Genomic DNA, 27,650 nt, shown 5'->3' on the forward strand with positions numbered 1-27,650 from the left:
TGAAAACTGAACTTTTATATCCATATTGACATTTAAATGTACTAAAAACAACAACTACTGTCAAAATGCTGAATTCATTCTGAATATATAGTGTGAGTGAATATTGTTTTACGCTGTTTTTAGCCATTCCCCAGCAATGACACGACGGAAGACATAGAAAAGGTCTTCACTCAATTTGCACTAGTTTGGAATCGAACCCGGATGTGGAGCAGACGCATTGTCTATCACACCGCATTTAATATAACTTGACAAACATTAAACATAAAAAGAGAGTGCTTCCGTTATCAGTTAATTCAATTTGTAGGCATTAGCATCACAGCATAGAAATATGTATCTTTTAAAAGTATGGATATTTTGCTGGAAACGGTAGGTGGTGTTTTGTTATTAATGAACTAGTATTACTGTTCTTCACCCGCGTTGAAACCTGTTTCCTGATACCGATAGAGGTCACATACGTTGTAATGAGAACAGGTGGTCTTCTAATGCATGGTTGTGTCGCCACGTGTCCAGTCCAGCGATACTGTCACACAAAGCCACACGTAAGACTTGCAATGTCGCGAGGCGGCAAGTCTCTGCTAGTCCTGCACCATGACTGTGGAATATATTTATTTTATGGAAAATAATAATCTAGAAACGCATACAAAAGCAAGTCTAGCCAGCTCTAGCTAGCAAATCAGCATAGGGAGATTTTTTAAGAGTCGAGAAGGATATTGTGTAATATAAGATTTCATTGACTAAATGTTAGTCTAAGTCTCCGCTTGTTCCAGAGGTTCAGGGCCCCGTTCATCAAAGCGATCTTAGTGCTACGTTGATCGTAGCCTATGATAAAGTATGGGAGTTACGACCAACGATCTTAGCACTAAGATCGCTTTGTGGACCGGGTTCCAGGTCTTTGTTCCAGGCGCTGTTAACCTCAACAGGAAACAGGAAAGTACTGATCATGGGTTGTTGGGTGTTGTGGACACATTCGGAATTCGTGGATACATGTCCGTGTGTTTTCCCTCACAAGATACGGGAGCAAGTACGGAACGGGATCAGTTTGTGGAGGTCAGTTTAACTTATTTCACTGCCATGGCGATTTGAGGCGACCGTGAATCTCTGAGGTTCATCACGTTGTGAACAGCCATACTGGTTCCTGTTTCGCCTTCTGTTTCTTCCAACCTCTGACATTAGAAAATGTCTGCCATTAGCTTCTTTTTGACATCTGAAAATGTCTTTTATGTAATTGTTTTGAAACAGCATGCTGCCGTTGAGAAAAGTCCACACTAGTTCCTTCCTGAATACCATTCTACGTAGAAACCTTAGTTTATATACTTTGTGGAATTATCATCATCACCCATATCCATGGAAGCATTCAGGTTAATACAAACTGTATTCGATTCCCAAATTGAAACCACCGCCTCCTTTGTCTAGTGGTAGAGCGTGCGCCCGGAGAGCGGAAGGTCAGGGGTTCGATCCCCGGCCGCATCATACCAAAAGACGTTAAAATATGGTACTTGTTGTTACGCTGTCTGGCCCTCGGCATTTCGGGGCTGAAACAAGGACTGGTCGGCTCGGAGTCAGTATACTGTGTCTGAGTAGGGTATTCGTGTTAAACTGTGGCATGGTATCTCAGTGAGCTGGCACTATAAATCGGCATCAGTCCGGACTAGTACAAGAAGCCACACAAACACACGTGCATGCACGTCGCTATATATGTCCAATAATCTTGGACGCGACGTTAAACCGAATTTAAACAATATGCTAATCCACAAATCTGTACGTAAAAGTACTTAGTGTGAAACCAACAAACAACCAACAAGTGGTATACAATCAACAAATGTATTGCAAAATTATTTAAGTCAACAAATCAATACAAATTAATTCACAACAATTACAATGGCAGTAAACAACAGAGTGGTTGTACAATATAAATAAAATAAAATAAAAATATAGTGGTGATGGCAAAAGTCAGTGATAATAATATATATTCACCCAGCGGCGACAGTGGTCAAGCTTCCGAGATGGGCTAGGCAAGGAATCAGAGGTTATGAGCGATCCTCACAAAGAAACTGGTACCAAAGCGATGAATATGCATGGGACGAACTGTGTGAAAGAATGTGTGAGAGTTGAGGCAGGCACTACCTACCTACCTTCCGGAACTTTCCAGGCAATGCATGTGCATTTCATGTCCATAACATAACATAAAACAGACGTTTGTACACTACACCAGTTAACGAACATGTGACTGACATCGTTCAATCCAAAATATTTAATTTGTATTGAATGTTTCATCAATAAACAAAATCAACATTCTCATTATCTCCTGTGCGTTTCAGTTTTTGAAGAGTGAATATTGCGCATATTTCCACACAACATAAGGGCGTGCTCAAAGCCCTATTATTACCCCGTTCAATGGTTTAGTGTGCACTCAATAACCATTCTCAGCTCCCTGAGGAGTATACAATCCACGCTGCCTGAGAGGGGCTAGAAGGTTAACAACCACAAGTCCCAAGAAAGGGATACCGCCACAGGCCCAGCAAGATCTACCAAGGAATACCGCCACACGCCCAGCAAGATCTAACAACGGATACAAAGGGATACCGCCACAAGCCCAGCAAGACCTACCAAGGAATACCGCCACACGCCCAGCAAGATCTACTCAAGACTTCCTTCACACGCCAACCAAGTCCTGCGAAGGGATACCAAGGGATACCGCCACACGCCCAGTTAGACCAACCAAGGGATACCAAGGGATATCGCCACACGCCCAGTTAGACCAACCAAGGGATACCAAGGGATATCACCACACGCCCAGTAAGACCAACCAAGGGATACCAAGGGATATCACCTCACGCCCAGTTAGACCAACCAAGGGATACCAAGGGATATCGCCACACGCCCAGTTAGACCAACCAAGGGATACCAAGGGATATCGCCACACGCCCAGTTAGACCAACCAAGGGATACCAAGGGATATCGCCACACGCCCAGTAAGACCAACCAAGGGATACCAAGGGATATCACCTCACGCCCAGTTAGACCAACCAAGGGATACCAAGGGATATCGCCACACGCCCAGTTAGACCAACCAAGGGATACCAAGGGATATCGCCACACGCCAAGTAAGACCAACCAAGGGATACCAAGGGATATCACCACACGCCCAGTTAGACCAACCAAGGGATACCAAGGGATCGTGTACTTGGTGTACCCCTCTGAAAAGTGTAAACTGGCACGACTCCCATGGCCGAAAGCTATCATGAATACCCAACGCCTTTTTAGAAAGTGGTAAATGTTATATTCGAGGGGCCATTTTCTTAGTAAAAAATACAAATTCTAGTACTTTTTGGGTGTTGAATCCCCTCCTAGATTTGAACCCCAGCTCTCAGAGTGAAGCACCTAGTCGCCAGCACATAAAGTCAGCGATCATTCCCACTGATACCGAGGCTTCCATGGAAATAGAAGTCCGGACTGGGAATCAACCCCCAAAAGTTCTAGAACTTGTACTTCACTCACCTTCCTCCGAGTTATCTCCCCTCCTTATACTTTCCTTTGTGTTTCCATTTGGCGTGCCCTTATTCTCCCGTTCTCTCTGTGAATATGATCGCTGTATGACAGTAAATGAGTTTGTACGAAATAGTTCAATTATTTACCAGCCACTCCTCTCCGTATGGCTATCTCACTCGCCCCCTCTCCTCTCTCTCTCCTTCTCCCTCTGTGTAGCTCTCTCTATATCTCCTCTCTCTCTCTTTTTAGCTCTCTCTCACTCTGTCTGTAGCTCTCTCTCTATCTCACCTTCGCTCTCTCTCTCCTATCTCTTTCACTCTCTGTAGCTCTCTATCTCTCCTCTCTCTCTCCTTCGCTCTCTCTCGCTCTCGCCCTCTCTGTAGCTATCTTTCACCTCTCTTTCACCTATCTTTCACTCTCTCTGTAGCTCTATATTTCTCCTCTCTCTCTCTCCTTCTCACTCTGTGTAGCTCTCGCTACCTCTCCTCTTTCTCCCACTCTCTATAGCTCGGTCTCTCTTCTCTCTCTCCTTCTCTCCCTCTCCTCTCTCCACACTCGATATTTTACCTCGATTTGCCTATTTAGTTCTTTCGATATTGTTATCTATTCTCTCTCACCTCGCATTGCCCCCTTTCTTCCAAAATGTCTCCCCCGCGAATCTCTTACAGTCAACCAGCATCCCGGGTCTACCTAAACAGCCTGGCATATACACACAGGGCGAGGTTACATCTGTAGTTTACACTTCCCATCCATTAAACTCTCCACGCTGACCTATTCACGTCTCCACCAATACACTGCACCCAGTGTCATTAATGTACTTTGATATTTGTCTCGTTGTAATCCGCTATACAAAACTAGTTTTAATTCAGTTCAACATTTACTTCGATTTTCTTGCCATTCCCATGACGTTGCAGGAGAATGTTACTGTTTCACCATATACGTTCCTATCATCCCTTCAGCTTCCCAAGTATGCCTCGCTACATGCCGTACACACAGAGCGTGACCAAACAACGCATAACCTCGGGTCTGTTTCATTACAACCGAAATACTTTGGACAAATTACAATCCGGGGAATATTCATGCAGTGGCTTTTAGTCACATTCTCATAAGTAGGCATTTACATAAGGGGAGGGCACCTGTTCCATGTGCCTCTATAATAGACGGGTCTCGCAGCATTTCGGCAGTTCTGCTTTTGGAGTTTTCACATACACACGTTAACCGGATTCCTCGTCTCTATACACAACAGAATTTATACAAGATGTTGAAGTTCTCTGGTATCGGTATTGCTCTTCTGGGACTTGTCCTCGCTATTGACGGACAGATGGGTAAGTAGTTCTCCCCTTGGTGTCAGTTATGTAAACTGTCAACGTTACATAAGCCTGTTGACGTTGCCTTAACGCTCAACGACGTCATTGTTAGTCGGTGGTAGATAGAGATGCGTTACCTCGTTGAACAGACGTCGACCGAGTCATTATTATTATTATTATTATTAATTTTATTATTATTATTATTATTAACAATATGTATGTACGTGGTTTGCATCGGTAATGCGATAGTTAAGAAGGAAATAACGTTTGCCCGCTGTGTATGCGTTGTATGTGATATGCATTCAAATTCCCTGGTCACTCTTGATATTTCATGGATATTTCTCCATCTACGGGCCGCATTTGAACTCAATAGTTTATGCAGAATAAGAACTCGGGCATCTTTTGTTACATTTAATAGCAACCCTTTGGGATACTGGGATACTTGTCGGTGATGTGTCTCAAGGCATTGACTTGGTGCGTGTAAGGCCTTGCTAGTTTAATAGATGTTGGGTGCAGGAAGAAGTGTTTTAATTGGTGTCCTTGTGTTAGTTCTTCCAGTCATGGACTACATGAACGGTATTACTGAGAATTAAACAGTTTTATCGAACGCTAGGCAGTGTAACATCTTTTAACGTGTATTTGTATCACGCTGCCGGGGATCGAACCACCGACCTTCCTCTTTCCGGGCAGACACGCTGTCCACCAGACCAGGAAGGCGGTGATTGCACAGATAAACCTGAATAAGATGATATGGCCAGTTTGAACTTGCAACCTTTTCATCTGTGTCTTTAATTTAAACATAATCTTGAACGTGACTTTAAAATCCATTTCACCTCACCTAATTAATCACACATCAGTAAGACTGTTTGTTTCCTTGTTTGTTGTTTAACGCCGCACTCACCAATATCCCAGCTATTTGACGGCGGTCTGTAAATAATCGAGTCTGAACCAAACAATCCAGTGATTGACATCATGAACATCGATCCAAGCAATTGGAATACGATAGCATGCATCATCAACCAAGTCAGCGAGCCTGACAAGCCGATCCCGTTAGTCCCCTCTTTCGACAAGCATAGTAGAAAGATGTTTCACTTCAGGAGTTAGAGTCAATACTAATTAAATTCTAACTCCATAATTTGATGCTAAACCTCATCACTTCATTGCATTTTGGGGGCACTGTGATGGAAGTATTAAATGGCAGACATTGAAGCCTGGCGTGTCACCTTTCTCTTCCATCACTCTCAACAAAGCAATTCTTGTTTCAACCAAAGCAATGAACGGTTTGAAGTTGAATTGGTCGTAGAATTTTGTATCTTTTTTATGTAGAATGACTTGAATAGATCAAAACTATTTCTTCTTATCTAGTTCTGGAATGTTTTTGGATAGAATAGGTTCCCTTTCAACACGAATATAAACCTGTGAGGTGATTTGAGTAGAATTTGTACCCAGTGAAAACGGTTATACACTTGAGGAGTAACTTGAGTAGAATGGTACAATGGTACATACGGTTATACACTTGTGAGGTGGCTTGAGTAGATAGTGTGCCCTGTACATACGGTTATATACTTGTGGGGTAGCATGAGTATCAATCAATCAATCAATCTTTATTGTATAAAAAGGCCATTGGCCCATATACCCATACAGATAAACAATATCATTTACAGCTGTACAGCGCATTATATAATTATTGGATAACTAATATGATGCTTGACATGTAATAGAGGTATTGTAATAACAGTGGTAATAACCACAGTGGCAGCAGTAGTAGTATAAAATACAAAAGGAATACAAAAGGAATGGAATGGAAATTTGAAAGTTTTACGTCGCAAAGGCTTTCAGCCATAGCGCGAGGTTCAATACAAAAGGATCTATCAGTAATATACTCATCATGTCAAGCTAATTTGACAATTTAAATGTATATGCATTTCTAGTAGAAACAAACAGACAAAAATGAAATGTAGATACTCCTGATCTAGATGGGAAAGTTTCAAAACAACTAATTATTTCTGGACATGTCGGATTTACTAAGTAATTTACTACGCACTCGTAGGCTTTGATAGATGTATTGTAATATCTTGGTTAATTTTTGACTAGGGATACCATTTAAAGATAATATTTTGCTCATGGAATAGTGGTTCTTAGTGAGTAGAATGTGTACACAGTACATACAGTTACACACTTGTGAGGTAACGTGAGTAGAATGTGTACCAAGCACACATGGTTATATACTTGTGAGTTAACTTGAGTAGAATGTGTGCCCAGTACACACAGTTATATACTTGTGAGGTAACTTGAGTAGACTGTGTACCCGGTACACACTGTTATATACTTGTGAGGTAACTTGAGTAGAATGTGTGCCCAGTACAAACAGTTACACACTTGTGGGGTAACTTGAGTAGAATGTGTGCCCAGTACAAACAGTTACACACTTGTGAGGTAACTTGAGTAGAATGTGTGCCCAGTACACACTGTTATATACTTGTGAGTTAACTTGGGTAGAATGTGCACCCAGTACACGCTGTTATATACTTGTGAGTTAACTTGAGTAGAATGTGTGTCCAGTACAAACAGTTACAAACTTGTGCGGTAACTTGAGTAGAATGTGTGCCCAGTACACGCTGTTATATACTTGTGAGTTAACTTGAGTAGAATGTGTGCCCAGTACACGCTGTAATATACTTGTGAGTTAACTTGAGTAGAATGTGTGCCCAGTACACGCTGTAATATACTTGTGAGTTAACTTGAGTAGAATGTGTGCCCAGTACACACTGTTATATACTTGTGAGTTAAGTTGAGTAGAATGTGTGCCCAGTACACATGGTTATATACTTGTGAGGTAACTTGAGTAGAATGTGTGCCCAGTACACACTGTTACACACTTGTGAGGTAACTTGAGTAGAATGTGTACCCAGTACAAACAGTTATATACTTGTGAGGTAACTTGAGTAGAATGTGTACACCAGTACAAACAGTTATATACTTGTGAGGTACCTTGAGTAGAATGTGCACCCAGTACATGCGGTTACATACCTGTGGGTGTATCTTGAGTAGAATGTGCACCCAGTACATGCGGTTACATACTTGTGGGGTAACTTGAGTAGAATGTATGCCCAGTACATACGGTGACATACTTGTGGGGTAACTTGAGTAGAATGTGTACCCAATACATACGGTTATACACTTGTGAGGTAACTTGAGTAGAATATAGACCCAGTACAAACGGTTATATACTTGTGAGCCAACTTGAGTAGAATGTGTACACCAGTACAAACAGTTATATACTTGTGAGGTAACTTGAGTAGAATGTGTGCCCAGTACATACGGTGACATACTTGTGAGGTAACTTGAGTAGAATGTGTGCCCAGTACATACGGTGACATACTTGTGGGGTAACTTGAGTAGAATGTGTGCCCAGTACATACGGTGACATACTTGTGAGGTAACTTGAGTAGAATGTGTACACCAGTACAAACAGTTATATACTTGTGAGGTAACTTGAGTAGAATGTGTGCCCAGTGCATACGGTGACATACTTGTGAGGTAACTTGAGTAGAATGTGTACACCAGTACAAACAGTTATATACTTGTGGGGTAACTTGAGTAGAATGTGTGCCCAGTACATACGGTGACATTCTTGTGGGGGTAAGTATAAGTAAAACACATCCCCAGTATCCAACGACATAATTAACCTCATGATTTACAGTATATATGAGGGGCGTTCAATAAGTTTTGCAACTTCAATATTAGACCAAGTCGCAGAACATCTTTTGACTTTTATTTTTCAATATAATCTCAATTCATCTCAATACACTTATTCCATTTTAATACCACTTTTATAGAAATCCGCAGATTGGCTCTCTAACCACGCCTCTGTGGCAGCCTTTATGTCCTCGTCATCCTGGAAGAGTCTCCCACGTAGGGCAGATTTCATTTGCTGGAACAGGAAAGCGTCACTGGGGGCTAGGTCTGGGCTGTACAGTTAAATCGCCCACCCTACAGCCCAGACTTCGTCCCGAGTGACTATTTCATGTTCCGGTAAATGAAATCTACCAGTCGTATAGAAATCCTTCAGAGCCAGTCGTATATAGTTTCTTAGGAGCAATTCGTATTCAGTTTCTTCCGAGCCAGCCGTATATATTTTCTTCGGAGCAATTCGTATAGTTTCTTCAGAGCCAATCGTATATAGTATCTTCAGAAACAGGCCTGTATAGTATCGTTAGAGCCAGTCGCATATTCTTTCTGTAGAGGCCACCAGAGAGAGTGAGTGGAGAACACTATCCTGTACTATGCATCGTGTTTACTTTCAGGGGTTTCAGATCCCCGGTGCAATGAGATGCCTGACGGCACAGGGAACGTGATGGCCAACGGCAAGGCTTGCAGAGAGTTCCTCCAGTGCTGGGACTACCTCATCTATGGCCCGATGCCCTGCGCTGGGGGCACCATGTTCAACTCAACAACCGGCAATTGTGATGCAACGGAATGCGTCGAAGGTAGATCAGGAACTCCGGACGGTGCGTTCACAAGCACAACTACAATTTCTAATTAAACAGCTACGTTTACTATAGTACTACGCCTACTGTACCCTACTACTACTACCTCTACTACTACTACTACTATTACTACTACTACTACTACTACTACTATTACTATTACTACTACTACTATTACTACTACTACTACTACTACTTGGTTGGTTGGTTGGTTGGTTTGTCGTTTAACGCCGCACTCATCAATAATTCCGCTATATGCCGGCGGCCTGTAAATAATCGTGTCTGGACCAGACAATCCAGTGATTGATATCATGAGCATCGTTCCACGCCATTGGGATACGATTTTATGCATCAACCATGTCAGCGAGCCTGACCACCCGATCCCGTTAGTCGCCTCTTACGACAGGCATAATCGCCTCTTAAGGCAAGGATGGGTTGCTGAAGACCTATTTAACCCCGGATCTTCACGGGTCACTACTACTACTACTACTACTACCACCACCACAAATACTTCTACTACTACTGCTGCTACAACCACTACCACTACCTGCAACTCCACTACTACTACATTTACTACTACTACTACTACTACTACTACTTCTACTACTTCTACTACTGCTACTACTACTACTACTGCTACTGCTGCTGCTGCTGCTGCTACTACCACTACCTCCACTACTACTATTGCTACCACATCTAATACTACTAGTACTACTACTACCACTACATCCACTACTACTACTACTACAACTGGTACTGCTACTGCTGCTACTACTACTATTACTACTAGTACTACTACTGCTACTACTACCTCCACTGCTACTAGTAGTACAGTATTCGCTCGTCACGCCGAAGACCCGGGTTCGATTCCCGACATGGGTACAATGTGTGAATCCCATTTCTGGCGTCCACCGCCGTGAATTTGCTGGAATAATGCTAAAAGCGGCGTAAAACCATACTCACTTACTACTTCTAGTACTACTACTACTACTACTACTACTACTACTACTACTACTACTACTGCTACTACTACTGCTACCACCTACACTACTACTGCTACTACTACTACTACTACTACTACTAGCACTACTGCCAGAGGGATCCATGGTGTTTGTCCGGCTTTGACTAGTTTCATTCAACCTGTGCCGGCGATTAAACTAGATCGGGTTGTCAGGCTGCAGTTTTGTGTTGTTTTTCCAGGTTGTGCTTCGATTGGTTCTCTACCGGGGAACTGCAGCCAATTCATCACCTGTGCCAACGGTTTGGAGTACCAGTACCAATGCGGCGAGGATACCTACTACAGCAACGATCTGCTCGTGTGTGTCCACCCCACAGAGTATCCTGACATTCCAGAAAAACAGGGATGTGATTACATGCCCCAACAACCTCAGTAACTACACCAGCTGCACCCTCAGCGCTTGCAACTATCTCTCCCTGGCCAGCTAATGGCTATCTCACGGGGATGTCATTGACAGATGTTAGTATATGTTTCGCAAAATTGCATTGCATTAATATGGTTCAAAAACAGATGAAAACAACGCAAGAGAATGAATAAAATTGTCAATCAATATTTTCCGAGTGTTTTCGTTCCTTTACATTACTTTGTAACACAGCTATTCGAAAAAAATCGAATTATAAGGTACCTATGTATTGCGGTGTTATTTCTGTATACTAATTTATTCTAATCACGTCCTGGACAAGTGATTTGTTTATTGTTTGTTTGTTGTTTAACGCCACACTCGGAATATTTCAGCTATATGACGGCGGTCTGTAAACAATCGAGTCTGGACCAGACAATCTAGTGATTAACATAATAAACATTGAACTACGCATTTGCATCCTTCTGTTAAGCCATGTGTTTTTAATACAAACTATTGCAAGGGTGCCTTACAGATACTGTGCCATCATACAATGACAATGACATTATTTACATGGAGCAGAAAGAAGTCAGAAAGGGGTGTTGGGGTTGTAAGGATCAACTACTAGTTCAGAAAATGATCCTTGAAGAGTCTAAAACTTACCACTATAGCCTCTAAATGTGTTGGATAGACTACAGAGAAGCATATGATTCTCTACCTCACGAATGGATTTTGAGGTCACTGGAATGTATTGACCTCCCCGAGCGACTACTTGTTTTACTCAAGTCTTTAATGAATTGCTGGTCAACTCAACTTGAGATGTATTCGCAGGGGCAGGTGGTGACTTCGGAACCCATTTCTACTAGAAGAGGAACACTTCAAGGCTATTCTTTTAGTCCTTTGCTTTTCTGTTTGACACTAAATCCTTTAAGCTTTTTGCTCAGCAAAGAGGAAGGTTATCACCCGGGACCTCCTCAGCACAGATCCCCAACACCCCTTTATCACCTCCTTTACATGAACGACCTTGAACTTATTGCCAATGGAGGATCTACACTAAAAAACAGATTCTGCTTGTCGAGTCCTTTTCTAATGATATCGGCATGTCCTTTGGACTCGACAAATGCAACATTCTTCATCTGAAACGTGGCAAGGTAGAAGAGGGAGGATCAGTCAGCATACTTCGGGGAGGAGTTATTGACCATCTTGTGGAAGGTCAGGCCTATACGCTCTTAGAGATGCAGGTTAGGGACAAACTCCAGAATGCCCATATCAAGGAAAAACTTCGGGCAGAGTACAAATGTAGTCAAAAGAAATTCTGGAGTTCAGAGCTGAACGCTCGCAATAAAGTCAAAGACACAAAAACCGATGCTGTACCCGTTCTTTCGTATTCTTTTGGTGTTGTTGATTTGACGAAACAAGAAATTCAGGGTATTGACACCCTCACACGAAGAATCATAGTAGGCAATAGATCCCACCACCCTCGCTCTTCCCTCAATCGCTTATATTTACCAATAATGATGGGGCGGCGTGATTGGATTAATGTGGAGGCTCTTCATGATAGAATTGTTTTGTGCACTTTTGCACACATTTATTTGTCTGATGATCCTCTTGTTAAGTATGTCAAGACGCATGATGAAAACAAGGCATTCCACAGTTTTCTAAAACGAGCCAAGTATGTGGGACATAATCTCAATGTCAGTGTTCATTATGTTGTTGGTTCTGTACTGCTGGTCGGTACAGAAATGAGTGTCAACCTTGCGAAGTGCCATATCACATCGGCCCAGACTCAGCATGTGAAGGAGAGGCTATCTGAACGACCACTGCATCGAGTTTATGTGCAGTGTGGTGAGAAGAACAACATCCCTGCAGAGTCCTTCGCTTGGATGAAGTCGACTGGCCTGAAACGTGAAACATAAAGCTTTCTGTTTGCTGCTCAGGACAGTCACTTCCCACTCGAAACCGTCAAAGTGTGATTCTGCATCAAAATGTTGATATGAAATGTAGATTATGAAGCGCCCAATCTTTTGACTGACATTTGGAGATTACCGGGTTTTTTTGCCAAAAATACAGCCCTTCTGACAATCTGGGTAATGCAGAAGGCTGCAGAGTTAGTGAGTCTTCACAATTTTCGTTTTATGGCAAGGTCGTGCAGTCCTATAAAAAATTGTTGTATAAAGCTACAAAAGTTTAAAACGGTTGCGTTTTTTGCACAACACCAGTTAAAGAAAATGTGACCAAAATCGTTCAAATGCATTTGAATATTAACATCAACAAACTCATTATCTTCTCTTTTTTGGAGAGTGTATAACCTCGCTAAATAAAATTGGGAACCGATTCTTGGAAGAATGTGATTTGAAACCTCGCGTTGCGCGTTCGGTTCCGATTTCAATTTAGCACTGTTATATTTACAGGTAACGTAGCTCTTCACTGAAAACACAGTGTATGTCCTATTTCTACGTTACATAAATTGGAAAATTACTCGATTCTAATAGGTCAGTCAGAAGTTATCAAATCCCAAGAAAATCCCTTTGATTGAAAAAGCCGAATATATATAACCATTCTTTCTTCAGTCATTGTCAGTAGGCATTAGAAAATGATTATATATGTTCATAAGAAATGCAAAATACAAAGTTGCAGTTACCACGATTTTCAAAGAACGTGTGGCAGTACATTTTGTGCGGAAAACACGGTAGAAATATACTGAGAGAATGCATTTCAAGTTTTGGGGACAATAGAGAGCTTGAAATGTGGCGCCTTTCTTAACAAACGACTTACCCGTAAAGATCCGGGTTAGAATAGGTGTTCAGCAACCCATGCTTGTCGTAAGAGGCGACTAACGGGGTCGGGTGGTCAGGCTCACTTAGTATTGAATGTTTCATGAATAACCAAATCAACATTCTTTTTATCTCCAATGAGTTTGCTTTTTAGAAGAGTGTGTATTACGCATTGTTCTAGACCACAGAGGGGTATGCTCAAAACTCTATTATTACCCCGGTCAGCGGATCAGTGTGCACTCAACAATCCGCACTCTCAGCTCCCTGTGGAGTATACAACCCACGCTGCCTGTGAGGCGCTAGAAGGTTAACAACCACATGCCTTCTCATCCTACCGGGTACCCATTCACTGCTGGGTGAACAGAGGCACTTTTCGAACAAATCACAAGGAGGCACCATATGTTTTACATGGGCATAAAATAAAGTAGTTTTATTTGATTTCATCCTTGTTACATATGTCCGATCGTAGATTGTGTTAAACCTCATTTCTCAATAATCCAACTGAAAAAGCTACTAAATTAAATGTTTAATATGACATCAAAAACATTCTTTTCTAAAAGTCCATATCCAAAAAGCAGTGGGTAGTTACAGTGCACATGTCTTCGTTAATTAATACATGATAAAACAGTCTACCATAACACTGAACAATACTCTGATTGGTCAAAATATCAATAAAGACAGGTATCTAATTCTATTAGATACCCCATCATAGGCATGCCTTTTCACACAAAATTTTGCAAATGACTACATCAATCTATCGATAGCCTATATATATCGATACATATAACAATGTACCAATTAGAACTGAATACGTTCGATATCGGAACATTATCAGATGCTTTTGTCAACCTTTCACACACATCTATGTCAAAACACATACTGTTATAAAACACACACTAACGCTGGTCCCAGAGTAGATTATATTTTGTGGTTACTGATGGTTGTAATGCGGTTTGATGTAACTGACAATATGTTCCTCACAACTTCTCTTCGTGGCTGTTTTGCAACATTGGCCCGAGGCCACACGTTTTTGCTTGCTTTACAAATATGTACAGGAAAATATCTGTCGGTAGGTGGGAAAAAAAAAAAAATTGTTTTAGGTTTCTCCTCCACTACTGGGGTGAGGGGTGGGGAGGGGTGGGGAGTGGTAGGGAGGGGCTGGTAGGAAACGTAATTATGGTTTATTGTGGGAGGAAAGCTGCAACACATATGATGCTTTAAGCAAACCTCGAGAATCAACCGGAATCACTTTGGGCCCACTACCAGTATGAAATATAATTATTGAATAAGTTCTCCTGACTGACAACTAACCGTTTATCTACCTGTAACTTGCACTTGGTTTTGACTTTCATGACCAAGTACAAAAGTGTGGCTTATTTGAAAGAAAGAAGACGAAAGAGGAATTTGTTATCATGTTACCTCCCAATTATCTGTCTCTCTCTGTCTGTCCCTCTCTGTGTCTCTGTGTCTGTCTGTCTGTCTGTCTGTCTGTCTCTCTGTCTCTCTCTCTCTCTCTCTCTCTCTCTCTCTCTCTCTCTCTCTCTCTCTCTCTCTCTCCCGCCCTTCCACTTTCTTTCAAAATGTCTCCTCCGAATCTCATCCAGCATCCCGGGTCTTCACAAACAGCCTGACTCATACACACAGGGCGAGGTAACATCTGACGTTTACACTTCCCATCCATTAAACTCTCCACGCTGACCTATTCACGTCTCCACCAATACACTGCATCCAATGTCATTAAGTTACTTTGATATTTATCTCGTTGTAATCCGCTATACAAAACTAGTTTTTATTCGGTTCAACATTTACTTCGATTCTCTTGCCGTTCTCGGTGACGTTGCAGAAGAATGTCACCGCGTGTGAAATGTTTCCACCATATACCTCCTCAGATATCATCCCATCAGCTCGACAAATAGGCTTTGCTTCATGCCTTCGACACGGACATGGATCAAACAACGCAAAACCTCGGGTGCTTTTCATTATAGCAAAATACAACATACTATGGACAAATAAAAATCCGGGGAACATTTATTGTCATAGTAGGCATTTACTTAAGGGGAGGGTTCCTGTTCCACGTGCCCCTATAATAGACGGGTCTTGCGGCATTTCGACAGTTCTGCTTTTGGAGTTTTCACATACACACGTTACACGGATTCCTTGCCTTTTTACGCAACAGAATTTATACAAGATGTTAAAGTTCTATGGCATCGGTATTGCTCTTTTGGGACTTGTCCTCGCTATTGACGGACAGATGGGTAAGTAGTTCTCCCCCTGGAGTCAGTTATGTAAACTGTCAACGTAACATCAGCCTGATGACGTTGCCTTAACGCTACACCGACGTCATTGTTAGTCGGTTGTAGATAGAGATGCGTTACCTTGTTGTAACGCGTTGTCTTAACACTTCGACAGAGTCGGCGCTCTGAGTGAAGTGTCGTTAAAGATAACTCTGAGTCGATTAATGTATTGTTTCAGTGTACAGATGTATAGTTTCACGAGCTCTAAATGTTATTTATGGACAATGGGGTAGCCTTACGGTTAAATCATTCAGTCGCCCTACCGAAGTCTCACGTGTAAAGATGGGGCACGGATGGCCCAGTCGTCTAAGGCGCCGCGATTCGCTGTGCAGAGTTGCACGCCAGAAACCTATGATTGTGGGTTCGAATCCCGGTTCGCCCCGATTATGTTTCTAGGTTTGTCAGCACCATACCCGTACTCGTGGGTTTCACTGAAGTGGTAAACGTCTGAGACCTGCATCACTTCGGGCTTTCCTCCCACATTAAGCTCACACGCCGCGATATAACTGGAACGCAGCGTTAAACCCAACTCACTCACTCACGTGTAAAGAACCATCTCTGTGGTCTTGTGCTAGAGCGTCTAAAACGCACACACACACTAACACACTAACACACACACTAATTCAACTCACCTCATGTGTGAAGATCTTCAGCGATGTCCTCTGCTGTTTTTCCATTAGGCACCACTTAAAGCCCACTCACTATGTGATATTACAGTGACGGCAAACATCTTCCCCGTTTACACGTATGGTACCGCTCTGATCTTATTATAGCATTATTTAATCATGTGTGAGTGAGTGAGTATGGTTTTACGTCACTTCTAGCACATACCAGCAAAATCACGGCAGGGGACACCAGAAATAAGCTTCACAGATTATACGCGTGTGGGGAATCGAAGCCGGGTCTTCAGCGTTACGGGCGAACGCTTTAACCATTAGACTACCCCACCAGCCTATCGTCCACATGTACACAAATTGTTGATGAAATATGTAGTTCGATAAAGGAACAATTTGTATGCACGCGAATTACATCAATAATGCGATAGTTAAGATGGAAATAACGTTTGTCAGGAGTATATCTCTTGTATGTGAATTGCATTCAAACTTCCCTGTTCATTTTGATATTTTCATGGATATTTATCTATCTACATGGCGTATTTGAACTTAATATTTTATGCATAATAGAATGTGTACCAGGTACACACGATAATATTCTTATGAGTTAACTTTGAGTTGAATGTGTGCCCAGTACACACGGTTATATACTTGTGGGGTAACTTGAGTAGAATGTGCACCTAGTACACATGGTTATATACTTGTGAGGTAACTTGAGAGGAATGTGTTCCAACTTCACACTGTTATATACTTGTGAATTTACTTGAGTAGAATGTGTGCCCAGTACACGCGGTTATATACTTGTGAGGTAACTTGAGTAGAATGTGCACCCAGTACACAGTGCTATATACTTGTGAGGTAACGTAAGTAGAATGTGTGCCCAGTACAAGCGATTATACACTTGTGAGGTAACTTGAGTAGAATATATACCCAGTACAAACGGTTATATACTTGTGAGGTATCTTCAGTAGAATGTGTACCCAGTACAAACGGTTATATACTTCTGAGGTAACTTGAGTAGAATATATACCCAGTACAAACGGTTATATACTTGTGAGGTATCTTGAGTAGAATGTGTACCCAGTACACACGGTTATATACTTGTGGGGGTAACTTGAGTAGAATGTGTGCCAAGTACACGCGGTTATATACTTGTGGGGGTAACTTGAGTAGAATGTGTGCAAAGTACACGCGGTTATATCCTTGATGGGGTAACTTGAGTAGAATGTGTGCCCAGTACACGCTGTTATAAACTTGTAAGGTTACTTGAGTAGAATGTGCACCCCGTACACATGGTTATATACTTGTGAGGTATCTTGAGTAGAATGTGCACCCAGTACACATGGTTATATACTTGTGAGGTAACTTGAGTAGAATGTGTACCCAGTACAAACGGTTATATACTTGTGTGGTAACTTGAGTAGAATGTGCACCCAGTACACATGGTTATATACTTGTGAGGTAACTTGAGTAGAATGTGTACCCAGTACAAACGGTTATATACTTGTGAGGTAACTTGAGTAGAATATATACCCAGTACGAACAGTTATATACTTGTGAGGTATCTTGAGTAGAATGTGTACCCAGTACACGCGGTTATATACTTCTGAGGTAACTTGAGTAGAATGTGCACCCGGTACACACTGTCATATACTTGTGAGGTAACTTGAGTAGAATGTGTGCCCTTTACACACTGTTATATACGTGTGAGCTATCTTGAGTAGACTGTGTACCCGGTACACAATGTTATATACTTGTGGGGTAACTTGAGTTGAATGTGTGCCCAGTACACACGGTTATATACTTGTGGGGTACCTTGAGTAGAATGTGCACCTAGTACACATGGTTATATACTTGTGAGGTAACTTGAGAGGAATGTGTTCCAAGTTCACACTGTTATATACTTGTGAATTTACTTGAGTAGAATGTGTGCCCAGTACACGCGGTTATATACTTGTGAGGTAACTTGAGTAGAATGTGCACCCAGTACACAGTGCTATATACTTGTGAGGTAACGTAAGTAGAATGTGTGCCCAGTACAAGCGATTATACACTTGTGAGGTTACTTGAGTAGAATATATACCCAGTACAAACGGTTATATACTTGTGAGGTATCTTCAGTAGAATGTGTACCCAGTACAAACGGTTATATACTTCTGAGGTAACTTGAGTAGAATATATACCCAGTACAAACGGTTATATACTTGTGAGGTATCTTCAGTAGAATGTGTACCCAGTACACACGGTTATATACTTGTGGGGGTAACTTGAGTAGAATGTGTGCCAAGTACACGCGGTTATATACTTGTGGGGGTAACTTGAGTAGAATGTGTGCCCAGTACACGCGGTTATATCCTTGATGGGGTAACTTGAGTAGAATGTGTGCCCAGTACACGCTGTTATAAACTTGTAAGGTTACTTGAGTAGAATGTGCACCCCGTACACATGGTTATATACTTGTAAGGTATCTTGAGTAGAATGTGCACCCAGTACACATGGTTATATACTTGTGAGGTAACTTGAGTAGAATGTGTACCCAGTACAAACGGTTATATACTTGTGTGGTAACTTGAGTAGAATGTGCACCCAGTACACATGGTTATATACTTGTGAGGTAACTTGAGTAGAATGTGTACCCAGTACAAACGGTTATATACTTGTGAGGTAACTTGAGTAGAATATATACCCAGTACGAACAGTAATATACTTGTGAGGTATCTTGAGTAGAATGTGTACCCAGTACACGCGGTTATATACTTGTGAGGTAACTTGAGTAGAATGTGCACCCAGTACACACTGTCATATACTTGTGAGGTAACTTGAGTAGAATGTGTGCCCTTTACACACTGTTATATACGTGTGAGCTATCTTGAGTAGACTGTGTACCCGGTACACAATGTTATATACTTGTGGGGTAACTTGAGTAGAATGTGTACCCAGTACAAACGGTTATATACTTGTGAGGTAACTTGAGTAGAATGTGCACCCAGTACACATGGTTATATACTTGTGAGGTAACTTGAGTAGAATATATACCCAGTACAAACGGTTATATACTTGTGAGGTATCTTGAGTAGAATGTGTACCCAGTACACGCGGTTATATACTTGTGAGGTATCTTGAGTAAAATGTGTACCCAGTACAAACGGTTATATACTTGTGAGGTAACTTGAGTAGAATGTGTACCCAGTACAAACGGTTATATACTTGTGAGGTAACTTGAGTAGAATGTGCACCCAGTACACATGGTTATATACTTGTGAGGTAACTTGAGTAGAATGTGTACCCAGTACACATGGTTATATACTTGTGAGGTAACTTGAGTAGGATGTGTACCAAGTACAAACGGTTATATACTTGTGAGGTAACTTGAGTAGAAAGTGCACCCAGTACACATGGTTATATACTTGTGAGGTAACTTGAGTAGAATGTGTACCCAGTACAAACGGTTATATACTTGTGAGGTAACTTGAGTAGAATGTGCACCCAGTACAAACAGTTATATACTTGTGAGGTAACTTGAGAAGAATATAAACCCAGTACTAACAGTAATATACTTGTGAGGTATCTTGAGTAGAATGTGTACCCAGTACTCGCGGTTATATACTTGTGAGGTAACTTGAGTAGAATGTGTACCCAGTACACACTGTTATATACGTGTGAGGTATCTTGAGTAGACTGTGTACCCGGTACACACTGTTATATACTTGTGGGGTAACTTGAGTAGAATGTGTACCCAGTACAAACGGTTATATACTTGTGAGGTAACTTGAGTAGAATGTGCACCCAGTACACATGGTTATATACTTGTGAGGTAACTTGAGTAGAATATATACCCAGTACAAACGGTTATATACTTGTGAGGTATCTTGAGTAGAATGTGTGCCCAGTACACGCGGTTATATACTTGTGGGGGTAACTTGAGTAGAATGTGTACCCAGTACACGCGGTTATATACTTGTGAGGTAACTTGAGTAGAATGTGCACCCAGTACACAGTGCTATATACTTGTGAGGTAACGTAAGTAGAATGTGTGCCCAGTACATGCGATTATACACTTGTGAGGTAACTTGAGTAGAATATATACCCAGTACAAACGGTTATATACTTGTGAGGTATCTTCAGTAGAATGTGTACCCAGTACAAACGGTTATATACTTCTGAGGTAACTTGAGTAGAATATATACCCAGTACAAACGGTTATATACTTGTGAGGTATCTTGAGTAGAATGTGTACCCAGTACACGCGGTTATATACTTGTGAGGTAACTTGAGTAGAATGTGCACCCAGTACACACTGTTATATACTTGTGAGGTAACTTGAGTAGAATGTGTGCCCAGTACACTCGGTTATATACTTGTGAGGTAACTTGAGTAGAATGTGCACCCAGTACACACTGTTATATACTTGTGAGGTAACTTGAGTAGAATGTGTACCCGGTCCACACTGTTATATACTTGTGACGTAACTTTAGTAGAATGTGTGCCCGGTACACACTGTTATATACTTTTGAGGTAACTTGAGTAGAATGTGTACCCGGTACACATGGTTATATACTTGTGACGTAACTTTATTAGAATGTGTGCCCGGTACACACTGTTATATACTTTTGAGGTTACTTGAGTAGAATGTGTACCCGGTACACATGGTTATATACTTGTGACGTAACTTTATTAGAATGTGTGCCCGGTACACACTGTTATATACTTGTGAGGTAACTTGAGTAGAATGTGTACCCGGTACACACTGTTATATACTTGTGACGTAACTTTAGTAGAAGGTGTACCCGGTACACACTGTTATATACTTGTGGGGTAAATTCAGTAGAATGTGTACCCGGTACACACTGTTATATACTTGTGGGGTAACTTGAGTAGAAAGTGTACCCAGTACACACTGTTATATACTTGTGCGGTAACTTGAGCAGAATGTGCACCAAGTACACGCGGTTATATACTTGTGAGGTAACTTGAGTAGACTGTGTATCCGGTACACACTGTTATATACTTGTGAGGTAACTTTAGTAGAATGTGTGCCCGGTACACACTGTTATATACTTGTGAGGTAACTTGAGTAGACTGTGTACCCAGTACACACTGTTATATATTTGTGAGGTAACTTTAGTAGAATGTGTGCCCAGTACACGCGGTTATATACTTTTGAGGTAACTTGAGTAGAATGTGCACCCAGTACACACTGTTATATACTTGTGAGGTAACTTGAGTAGAATGTGTGCCCAGTACACACTGTTATATACTTGTGAGGTAACTTGAGTAGAATGTGTGCCCAGTACACACTGTTATATACTTGTGAGGTAACTTGAGTAGAATGTGTGCCCGGTACACACTGTTATATACTTGTTAGGTAACTTGAGTAGACTGTGTACCCGGTACACACTGTTATATATTTGTGAGGTAACTTTAGTAGAATGTGTGCCCAGTACACGCGGTTATATACTTTTGAGGTAACTTGATTAGAATGTGCACCCAGTACACACTGTTATATACTTGTGAGGTAACTTGAGTAGAATGTGTGCCCGGTACACACTGTTATATACTTGTGAGGTAACTTGAGTAGAATGTGTGCCCAGTACACACTCTTATATACTTGTGAGGTAACTTGAGTAGAATGTGTGCCCGGTACACACTGTTATATACTTGTGAGGTTACTTGAGTAGAATGTGTGCCCAGTACACACTGTTATATACTTGTGAGGTAACTTGAGTAGACTGTGTACCCGGTACACACTGTTATATATTTGTGAGGTAACTTTAGTAGAATGTGTGCCCAGTACACGCGGTTATATACTTGTGAGGTAACTTGAGTAGAATGTGCACCCAGTACACACTGTTATATACTTGTGAGGTAACTTGAGTAGAATGTGTGCCCGGTACACACTGTTATATACTTGTGAGGTAACTTGAGTAGAATGTGTGCCCAGTACACGCGGTTATATACTTGTGAGGTAACTTGAGTAGAATGTGTGCCCAGTACACACTGTTACACACTTGTGAGGTAACTTTAGTAGAATGTGTGCCGGGTACACACTGTTATATATTTGTGAGGTAACTTGAGTAGAATGTGTACCCGGTACACACTGTTATATACTTGTGACGTAACTTTAGTAGAATGTGCGCCCGGTACACACTGTTATATACTTGTGAGGTAACTTGAGTAGAATGTGTACCCGGTACACACTGTTATATACTTGTGACGTAACTTGAGTAGAAGGTGTACCCGGTACACACTGTTATATACTTGTGGGGTAACTTGAGTAGAAAGTGTACCCAGTACACACTGTTATATACTTGTGAGGTAACTTGAGTAGAATGTGCACCAAGTACACGCGGTTATATACTTGTGAGGTAACTTGAGTAGACTGTGTATCCGGTACACACTGTTATATACTTGTGAGGTAACTTGAGTAGAATGTGTGCCCGGTACACACTGTTATATACTTGTTAGGTAACTTGAGTAGACTGTGTACCCGGTACACACTGTTATATATTTGTGAGGTAACTTTAGTAGAATGTGTGCCCAGTACACGCGGTTATATACTTTTGAGGTAACTTGAGTAGAATGTGCACCCAGTACACACTGTTATATACTTGTGAGGTAACTTGAGTAGAATGTGTGCCCGGTACAGACTGTTATATACTTGTGAGGTTACTTGAGTAGAATGTGTGCCCAGTACACACTGTTATATACTTGTGAGGTAACTTTAGTAGAATGTGTGCCCGGTACACACTGTTATATACTTTTGAGGTAACTTGAGTAGACTGTGTACCCGGTACACACTGTTATATACTTGTGACGTAACTTTAGTAGAATGTGTGACCGGTACACACTGTTATATATTTGTGAGGTAACTTTAATAGAATGTGTGCCCAGTACACACTGATATATACGTGTGAGGTAACTTGAGTAGAATGTGTACCCGGTACACACTGTTATATACTTGTGAGGTAACTTGAGTAGACTGTGTACACGGTACACACTGTTATATACTTGTGAGGTAACTTTAGTAGAATGTGTGCCCAGTACACGCGGTTATATACTTGTGAGGTAACTTGAGTAGAATGTGCAACCAGTACACACTGTTATATACTTGTGAGGTAACTTGAGTAGAATGTGTGCCCAGTATACACGGTTATATACTTGTCAGGTATTTTGAGTAGAATGTGTGCCCAGTACACACGGTTATATACTTGTGAGGTAACTTGAGTAGAATGTGTGCCCAGTACACGCGGTTATATACTTATGAGGTAACTTGAGTAGAATGTGTGCCCAGTACACGCGGTTATATACTTGTGAGGTAACTTGAGTAGAATGTGTGCCCAGTACACGCGGTTATATACGTGTGAGGTAACTTTAGTAGAATGTGTGCCCAGTACACACAGTTATATACTTGTAAGGTAACTTGAGTAGAATGTGTGCCCAGTACACGCGGTTATATACTTGTGAGGTAACTTGAGTAGAATGTGTGCCCAGTACACGCGGTTATATACTTGTGTCGTATCTTGAGTAGAATGTGTGCCCAGTACACGCGGTTATATACTTGTGGGGTAACTTGAGTAGAATGTGTGCCCAGTACACACTGTTATATGCTTGTGGGGTAACTTTAGTAGAATGTGCGCAGTACACACTGTTATATGCTTGTGAGGTAACTTGAGTAGAATGTGTGCCCAGTACACACAGTTATATACTTGTGAGGTAACTTGAGTAGAATGTGTGCCCAGTACACACTGTTATATACTTGTGAGGTAACTTTAGAAGGACAAATCCTCACATCCGAACCTGTCCGCTTGTGACTTTAACAGAATAGAACTGGGCCTACTGTTGATGTTTCTTGCTTAGAATTTGCTCCCAGTACCTTAATAATCAATTTTATAATTTACCATATATATTTTAACATGTTGTTTGCAGAATTTCAGGTGTCTCCAGTACTCACGCTTGTCTACTAATAATACATCCGACACCAGAGATGTGCTGGACAAATGAAGTCTTTATCTCACTATTGTGGTGATTTCTGGATTCAGTAAAACATATTTTCGTTTTTCTTCAAATACTGCCAAACAGGTATTCTCATGTAGTTTCTTCAGAGCCATTCGTATATAGTTCCGTCAGATCCATCCGTATATTGGTATTAGAGCCAGTCTTATATAATTTCTTCAGAGCCAGTCGTATGTAGTTCCTTCAGAGCCAGTCGTATAAAGTTTCTTCAGAGCCAGTCGTATAAAGTTTCTTCAGATTCAGTCGTATAAAGTTTCTTCAGAGCCAGTCGTATATAGTTTCTTCAGAGCCAGTCGTATAAAGTTTCTTCAGAGCCACTCGTATATAGTTTCTTCAGAGCCGGTCGTATATAGTTTCTTCAGAGCCAGTCGTATATAGTTTCTCCAGATACAGTCGAATATAATTTCTTCTGAGCGAATCATATTTACTTCCTTCGGAGCAAGTCGTATAAGTTTCTTGAGAGCCAGTCGTATATAGTTTTTTCAGAGCCAGTCGTGTATTGTTTCTTCAGAGACAGTTGTATATAGTTTCTCCAGATACAATCAAATACAGTTTCTTCAGAGCCAGTCGTATTATATTTCTTCAGAGCCATTCGTATATAGTTTCTTCAGAGACAGTCTTATTTACTTCCTTCAGAGACAGTTTCTTCATAGATAATCGTATAAAGTTCCTTCAGAGTATGTCGTATAGAGTTTCTTCAGAGCCAGCCGTAAAGAGTGTCTTCAGATCCAGCTCTATACAGTTTCTTCAGAGGGAGCCGTATATAGTTGTTTTTTCAGAGACAGTCGCACTAAGTGTCTAACCTCTCCTTGTTTACCTTCAGGAATACGTGATGCCCGGTGTGATAATCTGCTGGACGGCACAGGGAACGTGATGGCTAACGGCAAGGCTTGCAGAGAGTTCCTCCTGTGCTGGAACTACTATATCTACGGCCCTTTGCCCTGCGCTGGTGACACATTGTTCAACTCAACAAGCGGCAATTGTGATGCAACGCAATGCTCCGATGACAGACAAGGACCTTTGGACGGTGCGTTCTCGAGTACCACTACAATTATTAATGTAACAGCTACGTTGACTGCTACTACAACTACTGAACCCTCTACTACTTCTACGACAAGTTCTACCGTTAAAGAATAACTTATAATGAATATATCCTTGGATCGTTGCTACTTATGCTGCTGCCACTACTACTACTACTACTACTACTACTACTACTACTACTACCACCACCACCTGCACTACTACTACCACTACACTACTCCACTACTACCATTACCACACCTACACTACTACTACTACTACAACTACTACTGCCACTACTACAACTTCTACCTCCACCACTATCACAACTACTACTACCACGCCTACTACCTCTACCTCCACCACTACTACTACCACTGCTACTTCTGCTACAACTACTACTACCACTGCCACCACCTCCACAACCACTACCACCACTATTACTACTACCAGTACTTCTAGCTTCACCTTTACTATTGCTACTGCTATTGCTGCGACCACCACTACTACTACTTCTACTACTACTACTACTACTACTACTACTACTACTACTACTACTACTACTACTACCACTACAACTACTACCACTACTACTACCACCACTAATACTACCACGACTACTTCTACTACTACTACTACTACTACTACTACCATTGCTACTACCACCACTACTACTACCACCCCTAAGACTACTACTACCACTACTACTACTACTTCTACTACTACTACTACTACTACCACTTGTGCCATAGGAAGCCATCGTGATGGTCCGGATTTGACTAGTTTCATTCAAATTGTGTCGGTAATTAAACTGGATCAGGTTGTCAGGCTTGGTGTCTTGGTTGTTTGGGTGTCATTGTACCCCGACGGCGCCGGAAACTGCTCAGACTCTATTATATACGGACTGTCGTCATGTACATTATAGCTGGAATAGTGTTTAAACGAAAACGAAAAACTAAATAAATATGAAATATCAGAGCGTGAAGTATTCCCCCAACATGCAAGAGATGTTAATTGTTTTTCAATGAAATGATGCGCTCCAACACACAGTCTAAATACAGTAAACTACGGTTATAACGAACACGCTTAAAAGGAACTGACTGATATAACGAACTTATTTTTTAGTCCCGGCAATTTGTTGTATATATGCTGTATATATCCTTATAACGAACTACGGTTGTAACGAAGTTTACTGTACTGCATTTTGTATGTTTTTTCAAGGGTGTGCTTTCACGGGTGCTCTACCGGAGGACTGCAGCCGATTCGTCACCTGTGCCAACGGTTTGGAATGGCAGTACCAATGCGGCAAGGGAACCTACTACAGCAACAGGCTGCTCGTGTGCGTCAGCCCCTTAGAGTACCCGGAAATCCCAGCAATACAGGGATGTGCCTACTTTCCATTATAACTTCAGTAACTACACCAGCTGCATCTACAACTGCAGCAACTGCATCTACATCAGATACACCTTCAGCGCTTGCAACAATCTCGCCCTGACTAGCTGACGGCTATCTCACGGGAAAGAAGTCATTCAGAAAAGTTGAGATATATTTTTTAAAATTGCATTGTACTGATATGTTTCACAAACATGAAAACAACCCGAGAGAACGAATAACAATTTAAATCAATATTCCTCAATTGTTTTATTGCTTTGACATTAATTGTACCACTGCTATTGAAAAAAGTTGAATTACTTTGCACCTCGTAATTTTGGTATTATTTTTGTTTGTTTTACTTCCAATCACTGTTGTGAGGCGGCAACATGGACTACCTGGACAAGAGGTCTGTTGCAAATTGTTCCTTATCATAACATAGACATAGTAGTGTTATTTGATTTGATCCGTCCGATCGTACATTGTTTGTTTGTTTTACGCCGCACTCAGAAATATTTTAGCTATATGACGGCGGTCTGTAAATAATCGAGTCTGGACCAGACAATCCAATGATTGACATCATAAGCATCGATCTGAGCAAATTGGGATACGATTTTATGCATCAACCAAGTAAGCGAGTCTGACCACCCGATCCCGTTAGTTGCATCTAACGACATGCATGGGTTGCTGAAGCCCTATTCTAACCCGCGTCCATCGTGCATTGTATTCAACCTTCTTATTAAGAAACAGCTAAAGCTTCAGACAGCGTCACTAGTTTCACGTCAAGGATATATTATATGTGCGACTCGGCTAATGAAAGAAAAAAGTGGTTCATATCACAATAAAAATCTGTTCTGAAAGTGGCATTTTTTTTCCACATTCGAAAACAAATAGGTAGTTACTGTTACATAACCTCTTCG

General features: G+C 41.4%; 1 protein-coding gene across 3 annotated transcripts; it reads left to right on the plus strand.

Annotated features, from left to right (window-relative positions):
• The first annotated feature begins 4,654 nt into the window (after positions 1 to 4,654).
• Positions 4,655 to 27,057, plus strand: LOC124136986. 3 transcript variants are annotated; one of them, XM_048402544.1, is made up of 3 exons: positions 4,655 to 4,814; positions 25,163 to 25,366; positions 26,581 to 27,057. In XM_048402544.1, exons 1-3 carry the CDS (start codon positions 4,748 to 4,750, stop codon positions 26,763 to 26,765), a joined length of 456 nt encoding a protein of 151 aa, XP_048258501.1. In that variant the 5' UTR covers positions 4,655 to 4,747; the 3' UTR covers positions 26,766 to 27,057. The 3 variants fall into 3 exon arrangements, with proteins under 3 accessions (XP_048258501.1, XP_046359023.1, XP_046359024.1); XM_046503067.2 differs by lacking the exons at positions 25,163 to 25,366; positions 26,581 to 27,057 and adding exons at positions 9,104 to 9,307; positions 10,487 to 10,856 and having other exon boundaries at positions 4,657 to 4,814; XM_046503068.2 differs by lacking the exon at positions 4,655 to 4,814 and adding an exon at positions 15,524 to 15,673.
• Positions 27,058 to 27,650: the final 593 nt, after the last annotated feature.

This window comes from Haliotis rufescens, unplaced genomic scaffold, assembly GCF_023055435.1.
Source record: "Haliotis rufescens isolate VD_foot unplaced genomic scaffold, xgHalRufe1.0.p SCAF_1, whole genome shotgun sequence".
Lineage (NCBI taxonomy): Eukaryota > Metazoa > Mollusca > Gastropoda > Lepetellida > Haliotidae > Haliotis > Haliotis rufescens.